The sequence below is a fragment of the Capricornis sumatraensis genome, chromosome 11, assembly GCF_032405125.1.
Source record: "Capricornis sumatraensis isolate serow.1 chromosome 11, serow.2, whole genome shotgun sequence".
NCBI lineage: Eukaryota > Metazoa > Chordata > Mammalia > Artiodactyla > Bovidae > Capricornis > Capricornis sumatraensis.
This window is the reverse complement of record NC_091079.1, coordinates 79,534,732-79,550,160: the sequence shown is the minus strand read 5'-3', so window position 1 is coordinate 79,550,160 and position 15,429 is coordinate 79,534,732. Positions and strand designations below refer to the sequence as shown.

General features: G+C 33.3%; 1 protein-coding gene across 37 annotated transcripts in view; it reads left to right on the top strand.

Annotated features, from left to right (window-relative positions):
* Nucleotides 1–15,429, top strand: part of RIMS2 (regulating synaptic membrane exocytosis 2) — a 592,618-nt gene that overhangs the window by 306,811 nt on the left and 270,378 nt on the right. For 31 of the 37 annotated variants that reach the window (XM_068983626.1, XM_068983609.1, XM_068983618.1 and 28 more), the window contains 2 exons: nt 3,985–4,097; nt 13,476–13,606. In XM_068983626.1, the coding sequence (XP_068839727.1) occupies nt 3,985–4,097; nt 13,476–13,606 (244 nt within the window). Of the gene's footprint in view, nt 1–3,984; nt 4,098–9,772; nt 9,821–13,475; nt 13,607–15,429 lie in introns of all 37 variants that reach the window. The other 6 variants (XM_068983627.1, XM_068983610.1, XM_068983614.1 and 3 more) reach the window with 1 other exon arrangement.

Sequence of the window (15,429 nt, the reverse complement as noted above, 5' to 3'; positions counted from 1 at the left end):
GCACGCCAGGCCTCCCTGTCCATCACCATCTCCTGGAGTTCACTCAGACTCACGTCCATTGAGTCAGTGATGCCGTCCAGCCATCTCATCCTCGGTCATCCCCTTCTCCTCCCGCCCTCAATCCCTCCCAGCATCAGAGTCTTTTCCAATGAGTCAACTCTTCACATGAGGTGGCCAAAGTACTGGAGCTTCAGCTTTAGCATCATTCCTTCCAAAGAAATCCCAGGGCTGATCTCCTTCAGAATGGACTGGTTGGATCTCCTTGCAGTCCAAGGGACTCTCAAGAGTCTTCTCCAACACCACAGTTCAAAAGCATCAATTCTTCAGCGCTCAGCCTTCTTCACAGTCCAACTCTCACATCCATACATGACCGCAGGAAAAACCATAGCCTTGACTAGACGGACCTGAGTTGGCAAAATAATGTCTCTGCTTTTGAATATGCTATCTAGGTTGGTCATAACTTTTCTTCCAAGGAGTAAGCGTCTTTTAATTTCATGGCTTGCAGTCACCATCTGCAGTGATTTTGGAGCCCCCAAAAATAAAGTCTGCCACTGTTTCCACTGTTTCCCCATCTATTTCCCATGAAGTGATGGGACCGGATGCCATGATCTTCGTTTTCTGAATGTTGAGCTTTAAGCCAACTTTTTCACTCTCCTCTTTCACTTTCATCAAGAGGCTTTTTAGCTCCTCTTCACTTTCTGCCATAAGGGTGGTGTCATCTGCATATCTGAGGTTCTTGATATTTCTCCCGGCAATCTTGATTCCAGCTTGTGTTTCTTCCAGTCCAGCGTTTCTCATGATGTACTCTGCACAGAAGTTAAATAAGCAGGGTAACAATATACAGCCTTGATGTACTCTTTTTCCTATTTGGAACCAGTCTGTTGTTCCGTGTCCAGTTCTAACTGTTGCTTCCTGACCTACATACAGATTTCTCAAGAGGCAGGTTAGGTGGTCTGGTATTCCCATCTCTTTCAGAATTTTCCACAGTTTCTTGTGATCCACACAGTCAAAGGCTTTGGCATAGTCAATGAAGCAGAAATAGATGTTTTTCTGGAACTCTCTTGCTTTTTCCATGATCCAGCGGATGTTGGCAATTTGATCTCTGGTTCCTCTGCCTTTTCTAAAACCAGCTTGAACATCAGGGAGTTCACGGTTCACGTATTGGTGAAGCCTGGCTTGGAGAATTTTGAGCATTACTTTACTAGCATGTGAGATGAGTGCGATTGTGTGGTAGTTTGAGCATTCTTTGGCATTGCCTTTCTTTGGAATTGGAATGAGAACTGACCTTTTCCAGTCCTGTGGCCACTGCTGAGTTTTCCAAATTTCCTGGCATATTGAGTGGAGCACTTTCACAGCATCATTTTTCAGGATTTGAGACAGCGCAACTGGAATTCCATCACTTCCACTAGCTTTGTTCGTGGCCATGCTTTCTAAGGCCCACTTGACTTCGCATCCCAAGATGTCTGGCTCTAGGTGAGTGATCACATCATCATGATTATCTGGGTTGTGAAGATCTTTTTTGTACAGTTCTTCCACGTATTCTTGCCACCTCTTCTTAATATCTTCTGCTTCTGGTAGGTCCATACCATTTCTGTCCTTTATCAAGCCCATCTTTGCATGAAATGTTCACTTGGTATCTCTAATTTTCTTGAAGAGATCTCTAGTCTTTCCCATTCTGTTGTTTTCCTCTATTTCTTTGCACTGATCACTGAAGAAGGCTTTCTTATCTCTTCTAGCTATTCTTTGGAACTCTGCATTCAGATGCTTGTATCTTTCCTTTTCTCCTTTGCTTTTTGCCTCTTTTCTTTTCACAGCTATTTGTAAGGCCTCCCCAGACAGCCATTTTGCCATTTTGCATTTCTTTTCCATGGGGATGGTCTTGATCCCTGTCTCCTGTACAATGTCATGAACCTCATTCCATAGTTCATCAGGCACTCTGTCTATCAGATCTAGGCCCTTAAATCTATTTCTCACTTCCACTGTATAATCATAAGGGATTTGATTTAGGTCATACCTGAATGGTCTAGTGGTTTTCCCTATTTTCTTCAATTTGAGTCTGAATTTGGCAATGAGGAGTTCATGATCTGAGCCACAGTCAGCTCCTGGTCTTGTTTTTACTGACTGTATAGAGCTTCTCCATCTTTGGCTGCAAAGAATATAATGAATCTGATTTCGGTGTTGACCATCTGGTGATGCCCATGTGTAGAGTCTTCTCCTGTGTTGTTGGGAGAGGGTGTTTGCTATGACCAGTGCATTTTCTTGGCAAAACTCTATTAGTCTTTGCCCTGCTTCATTCCACATTCCAAGCCCAAATTTGCCTGTTATTCCAGGTGTTTCTTGACTTCCTACTTTTGCATTCCAGTTGCCTATAATGAAAAGGACATCTTTTTTGGGTGTTAGTTTAAAAGGTCTTGTAGGTCTTGATAAAACCGTTCAACTTCAGTTTCTTCAGCGTTACTGGTTGGGGCATAGACTTGGATAACTGTGATATTGAATGGTTTGCCTTGGAGATGAACAGAGATCATTGTGTCGTTTTTGAGATTATATCCAAGTATTGCATTTTGGACTCTTTTGTTGACCATTATGGCTTCTCCATTTCTTCTGAGAGATTCCTGCCCGCAGTAGTAGATATAATGGTCATCTGAGTTAAATTCACCCATTCCAGTCCATTTTAGTTTGCTGATTCCTAGAATGTCGACGTTCTCCCTTGCCATCTCTTGTTTGACCACTTCCAATTTGCCTTGATTCATGGACCTGACATTCCAGGTTCCTATGGAGGACCCCAATTAGGGTGAGAGTTTACATTTTAATTTCTACAGCTAATATCTACTGGACATTTGGTCCCATCTGCATGTCTTGTTACCTGCTTTACATTTTCCCCTGGATGTCTCTGTGGTGTCGCAGGGTCACTGTGACGGGTTCCAAATTAACTTCTTCAACCATTCCTTTACACACAGAACGTCTCCCGAGTTCTGCATCCAGGGAATATCCGCTCTGTCCTGTGCAGAGAACAAGACATAGGGGACCATATCTGGTTATAACCCTTGAAATCTCAATGTCCCCTCCCTTTTCCTTAATCTTGCATATCTAATTAATTTGGGTCCTCAGTTACTAATTTTGTGATATTGCCTCAATTCTTTTTTTTCAGTCCATTTTCCAGTCATTCCTTTTCTTTAATATTTTATTGAATTCCACTTATTCTTAACTTTTTCATCTCGCTCAATTCAGACACTTTAAATGAACGGTAAAGACATCTTCCTCAAATGCAGTTTTTATTACCTAACTCAGAAAAATTTAGCATGGATATTTTATTAGTGCCAAAATTTGTAGCCCAGAGTTCCAGGCATTAAATTCTGTCAGTATCTCATTAGCTCCATTTTACTCACTTTGCGATTTGTTCATGCCTCTCCATACAAATAAATTCATACATATAACTTCTGGGTACTGAAGTTCTGCTTTTTTCTGCTCTCCTATATCTTTTTTCATAGCTTCTCACTTTCTTTTTACCCATCTAGTTTATTATATTCTTCCAGATATGGTTAGAAACCACTGCTGAGAACTTTCCACAGTTAATATTCTAGTAATTACGTTTTTAGCATTACAAGTTTAGACCATATTTGAGTTGCTTTATTGATTTAGATTTTGGCTTGCGTTTTTCCTTCTTAAGTTTCTATTTTTAAAATTCCCTAGTATATTATTGTAAGATATGAGTTTAGAACACACAACAGATGAAGTAGTTAGGTTCTGAGGTCTCTTTCTAGTCTAATTGGCACAGAAAATGGTTCACCCTTGGTCTTTCAAGAATCCGTAAGCTGCACTTATATTTTTAAAGAAACCTTTTAAGTATATTTAGAACATTGTGGCTAAGAAAAAGGTCTATATAATGAAGTTTTGTAGGTATTAAAAATAACAAGATATATGGTCAAGATTATTAAATACTAATGAAGAGTCATTGTTATTCTTTATGTATAATTGCCATTTCAGGTTCTAGCTCATTCGAATCTCAAAAAATGGATCGTCCTTCTATTTCCGTTACATCTCCCATGAGTCCTGGCATGTTGAGGGATGTTCCACAGTTCTTATCTGGACAACTTTCAGTATGTAATTACTAGATTAATTTCTCTCTTGGGGATATCAAGTAGTATTTTTACTAGATGATGCCATTTTTTGTGAACCAAGTCCTATTTAGAATATAATTGTGCTTTTCACCATCAACTTTGTCATTCTTAGTAATTTTAATTAATTTAAATTCAATTATAATTATCTAACAGAATGCTTTCTTTATTAGAGCTAGACTTTTCTGGAATTTGGTGGGAATTAGAATTCGTGATGCTATCTAAAACCTTTTTCAGTAAGTAATATTATTCCAAAATTCAAGGTCATGATTTTTGCTCAGCTAAGAAAATGGGGAAATAAATAATAGATTACTGAGTATATCATGTGGATTTCATATTAAGTGACCCCTAATTTGAACATTTTATAATAAATGTTAAAAATAAAGTTATCCATCTTATACCCATATTTGAAGAGCTTTGCAAATTCAGGCCCTCACATTTTATTAATTTCTAAAGTTGTCATTCTGTTTTAAACCATTTAAAAATATTAAAATTTATCCACTTATATTTTAGAAACAAACAGATTAATATTGATACTAATTCTGATGAGTTACTAACCTGAAATTTTATGAGTATTAAGAACTCTTTAGATTCTCAAAATTCAGACATTGAATTTTGGATAATTGTTACTGTTACAGTTAAAAGCAAAACTATTCTTGGTCTAATTTAAAAGCGATTTCTACCTTTGTTAAATTAGGTACAGATTTTGTCCTTTTATTTTCTGGGGGAAGGAGAAGTGTTTGATTTTTCTTAAGAGTTTCCATTAATTAGTTGAAGATACAGGAAGTATAAGCAGAAATAACATAGTAAAAGTCATTAGGCGCTTCTGTTCTGAGACTACTTTGATCACAAAAATGAGAATAACAGAATATGAAATACTATTAGGAGATTGTAAATGTCTTACTAAAATGGATTTCTTCTTTTTATTATTTTCTTTTCCTTTCTCTTTCATAAACAGAGTGAACTTTTTCATTTGAGGACAGTGGTGTTTTTTCCATTTTCTACAATAAGTAGCATCTTTCTACTTATTCTCTTACATACATTGACAGCACAGATGTTGACATTTATGGTTACAAGTATATGTGTATTTTCTTCCACCATTTTAGAAAGTGTTAGTAAATGTTAGCTTTTAATTTTTAATCATGGCTTCCCTTAGATAGTTTCATCTATAAGTAAAGCACTGGGTGGCTGATGATTCCAGTATATATTAAATCTGTATGTGTGTGTGTGTGTGTACTTAGTTAGCTTCAGTTGGTGAACGAGGGAGTGGAAGTTAGACTCCCATAATAAGTAAGTACCACTTTGTTGCTGCCTCTTTTGAAATCTCAAGGTTATATTAGAAATTGAACTAGGAACAGAGGGTTCATAGTGTGGGCATTTAGACAGATTTCAAATTCAACTACTTTTCCTCACTGTTCAAAGTGAATTTGGTAGAAAGGTAAGACTGTTGAATATTTGGGGAAAACATAAATGTATATAGTACTTGTGTTTGTAAGTGATGGTTTAAAATCTATATAATTATAATTTAACACATGTTCCATTTTATCATTTTTTATGATCTAGAAGTGTGTTCCAGTAAGATAATGTTTATAAATATGATATATATTTCTTTTGGTAAATCAAGAAAGCACAGATAAATAAAAAATTAAAGTCACCTATATTCTTGCCACTAAAGCAAAATCATTCACATACATATAAATTTTTAAACAGAACTATAATAAATCTGTATATACGATTTTAAAACTTCTTTTTTTACTCAATGTATCATATACATTTTCCTTTAATTTTTTTTAATTCATCCTAAAATGATTTTGATTCCTATTTAATACCCCATTTTAACTTAATTTGCTATTATAGGATATCTTGCTTGTTTGTAATTTATAGTATTTTAAATAATGATGCCATGGAAATCCTTGAATATAAATCTTGCATGTTTTGTTAGGACAAAATTCTTTTGTCAGGATAATTTTTGTTTGGATATAAAATTACAATGTGAAAGACAAAAAGTTTAAGATTCTTGAAATCTTTTGCCAAAACTTTCCTCCAACATATTTTTGCCAAATTAAACTACAATTATCAATTCAGGTAATATATATTAAGATCTATCCCCTCATCAGTTTAATGCTAGTAGCTCAGAGAATACAGCAGAGGATTTTACCTTCATGAAACTTAATTTTACCTTCATTTTATTCATGCAGCAAAACTAAGCAAGATACCCTTTTGGATATAGTATTTTCCTTTATATTTAACCCAATTTCTGCCTACTGGAGACAATTTTTGGTTTGCTCTAATGATGCAGAGGTTGGGAAAACATTTGTCCACTTATATCATCACTCAGGAAGTCATAAGGCAATATTATGTTTCCTATATCCTTCTGTTCTACCTTTGGGTATTTTTGATTTTTGATGAGATTTTACCTGGGTCCATAACTCACTTATAAAATTATGACATTGTTAATGTCTGCTAATATAATATCTGACAAGATAATTTGTATATTATGTGAGCTTTCCTTCCTAATATATTTATGTCAGTTCATGGACTGGTATTTTCTCAAATATATGAGATATAACACATTATTTAAACTTTCATGCGCAAGGCTGTTGTTGATGAATTTAAAACTATTACTCCATTTATTTCTTCATGCTTGAGTTGTACTGCAAGCTTGTTGTTATTCTCAAGCATAACTATGAAAGTGCCATTAATGTGTTTGGTGAGAAAATCTGTATGAGCTTAGGTTTATGACACCTGGACTGTATGTTAGTCTTTTCGGTGTCAGCAATCCCTTATTTTGATTCTTTTTTAAATTTGTGGGCTTCCGTAATTTAGCAGTTTCCTTGTTTGAAGGATTGCTTCTGTAATTCTCTCAATATTTTAAAATTAATTTCAGCCTTTGACTAGTTTTTTGATAGAGTGTTAAATTAAGATATAGCCTTTAACTATTTCAAAAGTGAGAAGTGACTCAGAATTTTGTCTCTAGGAACACATTAATTCTTATTGCTAATCATTTTACTTCAGAGTCAGTGGCTAACTAATAGCTGCAATGTTTTTCCCTAAGTTACTTTGTTTTAATATTTTTCTGACTCCATTTTTAGTGATGAGCTTGTAAATATTGTACATATCCATTTTATGCCCATTTAAAGGGACTAAGTAGCTGAAGAATGGGTATGTATTCTTTATATCTACTTCGAAATTTGATAGCTGTTTTCAAATTTTCTATAAATGAAAATTTTTTCTTTGAGCTTTTATCTTTTATATTTCTTTGTTACAACCTTGTTATTTTAGAAGTATTATGTAAGAAGAATGTCCTGAAGTTGGTAGTGCAGGATGAAGTATGAAGGGACATTAAAAATGCAAAATAAATCATAGTGTGCAAATTCAGATTCTTCATTTGTATGAAACTGAATTGTTACAGATATTATCAGACATTTCATGCTTAAAATAAATGAATCGTATTAATCACAAATTGCAATGAGATGCATAATACTTCATCATTTTTTGATGAAATATCCAGAATCTATAGAGATAGAAAGCAGCTTAGTAGTTGCCAGAAACTGGGGCAATGGGGAAATGGTGAGCGATTACTTAATAGATACAGAATGTGATGAATCATGACTCTTCTGATGTGATGAAAAAGTTTTGAAACTAGAAGGAGGTGGTGGTGACACAGCATTGTGTATTCTCTAAATGCCACCGAATTGTACACTTTAAAATGGTTAATGGCATGTTACTTTAATCTCATCTCAATTTAAAATAATCTGACAAAACAAAATATGTTTACATAGCCAAGTTTAATGTATAAACTTATGCGTAAAGGTTAAGTTTAAATTGGCATAGATTTTAGACAGTTGATTTCAAAAATCTATGAGTTGCTCGTTTGAGGTCATTTTGGAAGATGGAAAAATGTTGACCTTAAAGGATTACTTTATTTGAAAACACTATTTCTTTGACAGTAAATGTTTTAGTTTTGAAGTAATATTTACTTGCAAAAATCTTTCATTACCTTGAGGTTTATGGTCAACAACAGGTAGGACAGTTGGGAAGGCAAGAAAAGTAAGATATATTTCAAAATTGAGTACATTGTTAGTCCTTTTCTTCAGCATGCCTAGCTAATCTCTGTGAATTTCAAACATCCCTTACCCTTCGGCTAGAGAATTATCCATTTAGGGTTATGCAGACAGATACCAGGAACATACTCCATACCTAAACGTTCCTTTCTTCCTTTGGAAATGTCTCCTCATGAAAGAGAAGACAACTGAAGTTTGAGACTAGCTTGGTTTTTGGAGATAAAGATGACTCATATGGCTGAGTGATAGTCTGCTTTAAAGATTCACTTTCCTTTGGGTTTTAGATTACGTCTTAAACTATTATCAGATTTTGTCTGATGATGGCTACATTGGACAGCAGTCCTCCTAGTACTTATTATCTGTTTCTGTATAGCAGTGGAAACATCTAAAACCTTTAACTGTTCACAACTGTTAATTAAACAAGAGAGACATGCATGAAAAATGTGAGAGATGGGATGGAATCCTGGTGAAGGAACAAAAAATAAATGCCCTGATATCCACTCCCAAACCCAGAAACTTGAATCTGATTTTGTTCCTCTTGTAACTGTTGGCATGTCTTAATGAAGGCACAATGTTCCAGTGGTTGTGGTATCTTTGGGAAGCTGTTTCAAAATGAAAAAACAAAAAAAGTTAGAAGAGAAAAGAAATTTGATTTTATTCTACGAATTTGAAATAGAGTGTTTTAACCGGAATTGAGCTTTATTATTTACCTTTAAAACTGTCTTACTTTTTGAGATTGGACAAGTCTGTCTAGGCTTTTTTTTAAATGTCTCTGTTTCCTCATCTACCTACTCGCGATAAGAACAACTACTTCCTAGCATTGTTTTAGGCAATAAACTTGGCAATAAACTGTTATTGAAAGCTTGAAAATATAGAAAGAACTGTATAAATAAAAAGAAAAATATTATTGTCATTAATAAGTGTAATTAGCTCTAACTAGTGTTATCTCAGGTGGTACACAGTAAATGTCTGAAAATGATGGTTAAATACTAGTTCCTAGTATAGATTCTTAAAGTGTGAAGCAACGAATTAATCCAGTGTGTTCCAGCACACTTTTATCTTTCTGTGTTTATTCTTTTAAGAAATGATAAAGCTGACTTGGCTAATATTTTTTAGACTTTTGTTAGCCATATTCCTTTGGAAAGTTAGATAATTACTTCTATAGATGACTTTTCACTAATAATTCTTTAATGTATTTTTATCTAACTTCTTCTTCGACTATGTTTTTTTCTATGTAGTGTGTTTAAGGATGATATCTGAAATATCTTGGCTCTCGTATTTTATGTTTACATTCATTCTTTCAGAGTATATGAGCCTGATTATATTGTTTTACATTCAGTCTTAATTCCTGCTATGTTGATACATTTAAAAATCTGATTTAAAGCTTCTCAGATTTTATATAGTTCTTAATCTGTTTTATAATTTTGGGAAAATTATTCATTATGTTGAAGTACTTAATTTAGATATATATTGTCATGGAAAAATGTATTTAAGGGATAGTTGTATGTGTTTTTTACTTTTGGTCTTTTAGTTCCAGCGTGTTGTCCTTTTTGGTTTTGTTTTATTGCTTTTTTCTTTAATTTTGCTTACCAGAGCCAAAGCCTTAGTAGAAGAACAACGCCTTTTGTTCCTAGGGTTCAGGTAAAGGCCTTGTCTGCCTGATAGAATCGAAAATTGTGTTTTAACCCTTATTTGTATGTTTTTGGAAAATGCATAGTAGGAAAACTTTATTTGGTATGTTGCTCCAAACCATATTATTGACTTCCAAATCATTTTATGAGCCAGTTTGTAAAATTCTGCATGGGGATTAAAATACAATAAAAATTTAAAGAGACAATCTTTGTTAGTGATTTTATATGGTGGACTGAATACTGAAACTCATAAGTTTCAGGTTGACATTTAATGTAGATTTCACTTATATCTGTAATATTGACACAAATAGCTGATTTTATACTGTTGATATTTTTATTACACTAAGGTTACTGTCTCTTTAAATCATTCATTATATCACTTAACATCTACATTATCTTGCATTTTCCAAGCAATTACTCCTTGAGGAGACTGGCAAATAAATTTGTACCTTATCTAAAATATGAATTTTCTGCATATTATATATAAAGTTCAACTTTTGAAAACTATATGAATTTGATAGAACAAAATCACAATCCAAATAAAATGTGTTGGGTTTATTTTGTTTACATTATGTAATTATAATTCCATTTGTTTTTACTGCAATACTTGGGTACAAGTTCTTTGCCTCTTTTCATTAGGAAACCCCTATACCAAAAAGTAATGTTAATATAGCATTTTTAAAAAAGTAGTATTATGCTTTCCTTGCTTTGCTGCATGGGTTTCTTTTTTTCTTTGGTTATTGTTGTTGGTTTTCAATAATACTAATTTAATTTAAATTTTAAAAAATTGAAGTTGTTCTAGTTAACACTATCTAGTGTAAAATATTTACTTAAACTGCTCAGAGTCTGCTTGGGAAACTTAAAAGTGGCACATGAAAATTGTATTAAAGCAAGTACAATGATACCAATATTTTTATTAATGAAAATGATATAAAATAAATATATTTAGAACAGTGGAAGTATATTTATTTTATTTTGAGAAAACAGATATATTCCAAACATTCATTTAAAAAGCACATTTAGGAATGTGACTAGTAATCTAGCAAATAAAATAATTTTGTTTTGATACTGTGAGCTGGATATCTATTAAAAACTTCAATGCAAGTCCCGTAATATAAAATGAAAATTAGGGCTATTGATCAACTGCCCAGTTTGACAGTTTATTAAGACATATAATTTTCATCAAAAAATCAGTACAAAGTGTGCCTGTTTCATATCTATATTATTTTAATATGTATATATTTGTAACATATAATTTAATAAACTGTAAAGTATTAATGTGAAAATATGAAAGCTAGTACCTAATATCTGTTTGTGTGAGGAGTGAATATTATTAATAAATGATATTTTTGGTTTTCCATGGCATAAGAAAGTCTAAAAATAATACTACTTATCAAGCATTTCAAATATATATCTTAAGATTTAGCTATAATAATTTTAAAAGAGCAAAAATGCTGCCTGTGGAGATGACAACAAAGGTTTAGTGTCAATCCCTAATAAAGTACTCACAGAAATCAGTAATTTGCTCCAATAATTAATTATGAACTTAGTCTAACAATACTTATTATTTTTCTTTGTTATTTAAATGCACTGTTGGAAAACAATTTTGTAGCCTTTCAGAAGTTTTTTTCTTTTTTGAAGTGTCTTATATTGTTGTCATGATGCTCCAAGAAGGATTTTCAACCTCATGGAAAATAAAGCCATAGCTCTTATTGCTATAGAAAATAAAAAATATAGAAAGTAGTGAGATTTGGTCACAAACTTAGAGGAACTTTGAATCTTTCTGACATCTGTTTCATCTCATGTATGAAACACTCTTGTGTTTCTTACTTTTTTCTTCCTGCTCATATCTTTTGCCTGAATGTCTCTTTTTTCCATCTATTCTCATCTATATCTTTGTTTTAATATTGTTGGGCAAGAAATACTTGAACTTTTTTCTTTTTTTAATAGTAATTTCTAAAAGTTTTATATTGGAGTATAGTTTATAATGTTGCCATTAGTTTCAGGTGCTGAACTTTTTTTTTTTTTCACTTAAATATCAGATGCTTTTTTCCAGGTTATTGCTTCCCTAGTCTAAGGCAGTGGTTCTCAAGCTTTAATGGAAATGAGAGTCACCTGAGGATTTGTTAAAATGCAAATTTTCTGGGCCCCATTCTTGTTCTGTAGCTGAAAGGTGGGCCACAGGAATTTGTAACTTTTAAACAGATGAGTCAGATAATACTGTTACAAGAGTTTTATGAACCACAGTTTGAAAACCACTTGACTAAGGTCTGTACTTAGCAAGTCAGTTCAAAAAACTTTTTGTTGTAGAGCCTCAAGATAATAATACCTGCATTAAACATAAGGACTTAATATAAAGAGTAGTATTACCATTTGTAAAATTTAAACATTTCTAATAATTATTCTTATAAGAGGACTAATTTCATTTAACCAAACAAAAAAGTGTATAAATAATTTTATATACTTTTCCGGGCCATTAGTCTTCTGACTCAAAATTCTTGCTTGGCCTCTCATCCTCTTAGGATATGAAGTGAGGGACTCAACAACACCATGTTAAAATTGGAACTGAACTACTAACATATCATATATATATTTATCTGTATATTTTTTTAACATGGATGGTCTTATGTATATAGCCTAGAGCTTGGCCCAGCCCTGACTGTCTGCTTTGGAGTGGAGAGGAAAGGACTGACATGAGATATATATTTAAGTCTTCCAAGCGGTTGCAAACATTGTGCATCCAAATTAAAGGAAAAAAATCAAACCATTGAAAATCAAGTATGCATATTACGTAAACAAAACTTTTCCCCAAGCTCCAAATTTCCAATTCAATTTCAGTTTGAAGATAGTGGCCAGGGATGTGCTAAATTCTGAACCAAATGTGAATCAGAATCATAGTCATCATCACTAGGTGTGGGAGTGTGAGATGTGTGTGGGAGGTGACAGTTGTTAAGTCTAATGAATTCAACAGCTGGATGTGAAGATCTAATCCTTAATTATGACATAGGCAAATTATTCTAATTTTCTCATCTTGAATTATAAAATATACCCTTTTATTCTAAGGATGAATATATTTGCTTCACAAATGAAAAAGAGACTATGTATAAAAAACTTTAAAAGATGAATTTATTATAGTTTTAAATACAAATTTAAGCAGTCTGTTTACTAAATCTTCTAGCAATTCCTAGTTACTTATAATCTTTGAAAGATCTTTGCTGTGATATAACATAAAACATTTGCTGAAAATATTCCCATGAATGCCATATGAGCAACTTACCTGTTCAGTTCATTTTGAGCACTTATTCTGAACTCAGTATTGTAGGGCAACCAAAATGAACTACGATGATTCCTGCGTAAATGTAGACACAGAATAATCCTATATAAAGTCCTTGTTATAGCAGTACAATTATTATGTGCATGTTAATAAGCTATCAAATTAGATTACAAAAATTTCAAGAGATTTGTCACACTAAAATATCTGAATTAAATTCTCCATTCATTGAAGTTATTATAGCATATCCTTTTAAGTTAACTGCAATTTACTAAGTGAAGTTTATATTCTATGCTAATATCAGGGTAAGAGAATGGGGCAAAGATTGGGAATGTAAGCATTCTGTTATATTAATAAATGGTTAAGCTGATAAATAAATATTTTTGCTTTTCAGATAAAACTGTGGTTTGACAAGGTTGGTCACCAATTAATAGTTACAATTTTGGGAGCAAAGGACCTCCCTTCCAGGGAAGATGGGAGGCCAAGGAATCCTTATGTTAAAATTTACTTTCTTCCAGACAGAAGGTAAGGATATGAAACAAAAGTAATTATTCTTGAAAACAGATGAGAAATGTTAATAGCAGGGAGTTTTTGATTTTGTGTCATTTATTAAAAATTTTTTTTTAAATATCATACCAGTTAGATATTTATAAAGTTTAACATAGGCATAATGATTCCTAGGATTCATCATATTCCTCTACAGTTTCTACTTTCTCTTACTAATATATTATTTCTCTACATTCTGTAAAATTAATGAACATGCTTTATATTTAATTACCTATATCATCAAGGAATCTCTACCATTGGGCCAAGATTTAGCTTCCTAAAGTGTCATTTACTTTGTGTCCATGCTGATCAGTATGCATGTTATTAATCTACCCTGATTTAAATAGAGAAATCAGGATAGGAGAAATAGCTTATCAAAAATCATCTAATCATTCTTAATTTCAAACACATGCAAAGTGAAAGAAATTATCCAATAAACACCATGAAAAAGGAAAAAAGTAGTACACTAATTTCCCTTCCCTAGCTCTTCTGCATCCCTGGTTTCTAGGGCTGGTCTGGTCATTTTTCTCAGGATGGAAGTAGCCAGATACAGATGTGGTTTTAAACATAGTTGTATGCTTCTGCATACTCTCTTATTTGGTTTAACTTGAAGTCATCAGTATTGAATGCCACAGTATCATCTGAAGAATAGCCTCAACAAAGACAATAACAAGTAAGCAGTTAACAAAGGCCTTACACTTTGATACATATTTTGGAAAAAAAATTAGTAAAACAAATTATTCAGAAAATATGTGAGGTTGCCACAGCCTCCTAAACTATTAGAAACTGTCTGCTGTATGATTTTATCTGATAAAGTTTACTTAAAGAAGATTGTTATGTAACAACTTAGATTGTCTTTTGGGGAGGGATACACTTTGAACTGTAAGGGAAGATGAGGATATGCAATAACTAAAATGGTAAATCCAACTTAAAACTTCAGTTGAATGACAGATGTCACAGCCATATTATCTACCATCTCACGGGGAGGCCACATCACTTTGCTTCTCAGAGTGCAGCGAGTTTACTAGTCTAAGCATCCTAGATTGCCATCATAAAAACTTGCAGAAAATTGTGCATTTCCACATATGCTTTTATGTAAGCCACGTAACAAGTCATAGCTCAGTTGGTAAAGAATCCGCCTGCAATGCAGGAGGATCTGGTTTGATTCCTGGGTTGGGAAAATCCACTGGAGAAGAGAGAGACTATCCACTCTAGTATTCTTGGGCTTCCCTTGTGGCTCAGCTGGTAAAGAATCCGCCCGTGATGTGGGAGATCTGGGTTCAATCCCTGGGTTAGGAAGATCCCCTGAAGAAGGGAAAGGCCACCCACTCCAGTATTCTGGCCTGGAGAACTCCATGGACATAGTCAGTGAGGTCACAAGAGTCAGACGTGACTTTCACTTCACTTCACTTCAACAAGTTACTAGAGCTCTGAAGAAAAATGCTTGTTTTTGAAGATGATAAAAGTCTCTCAGATTATTTGTTTTTTTTTTTGTTGACTGTTTAGTTTTAGTTTATTTTTCATGCCTCTTCCCACTTTCTGAGCAGAGCTCAGATGGATGAGAAAGTCCCTTTAAAGACTCCTTTGTATTCCCCAATATAGAATTTTTATCTTTTCTCTACAGCAAAAAATTAAGAAAGTTTTGAATTTTTTTTCTCAGATTATCTCTCAGCTGAGTTTTCTTGTCAGTTATCAGGAATTTGAAGAATATTTAGGCAAGCTTGTTGCTCACTTTATTAATAAAGTTGTGTCAGGATTTTATCCGTAGTAGAAAACAGAATTCTCTGGTTAACTCACACAGC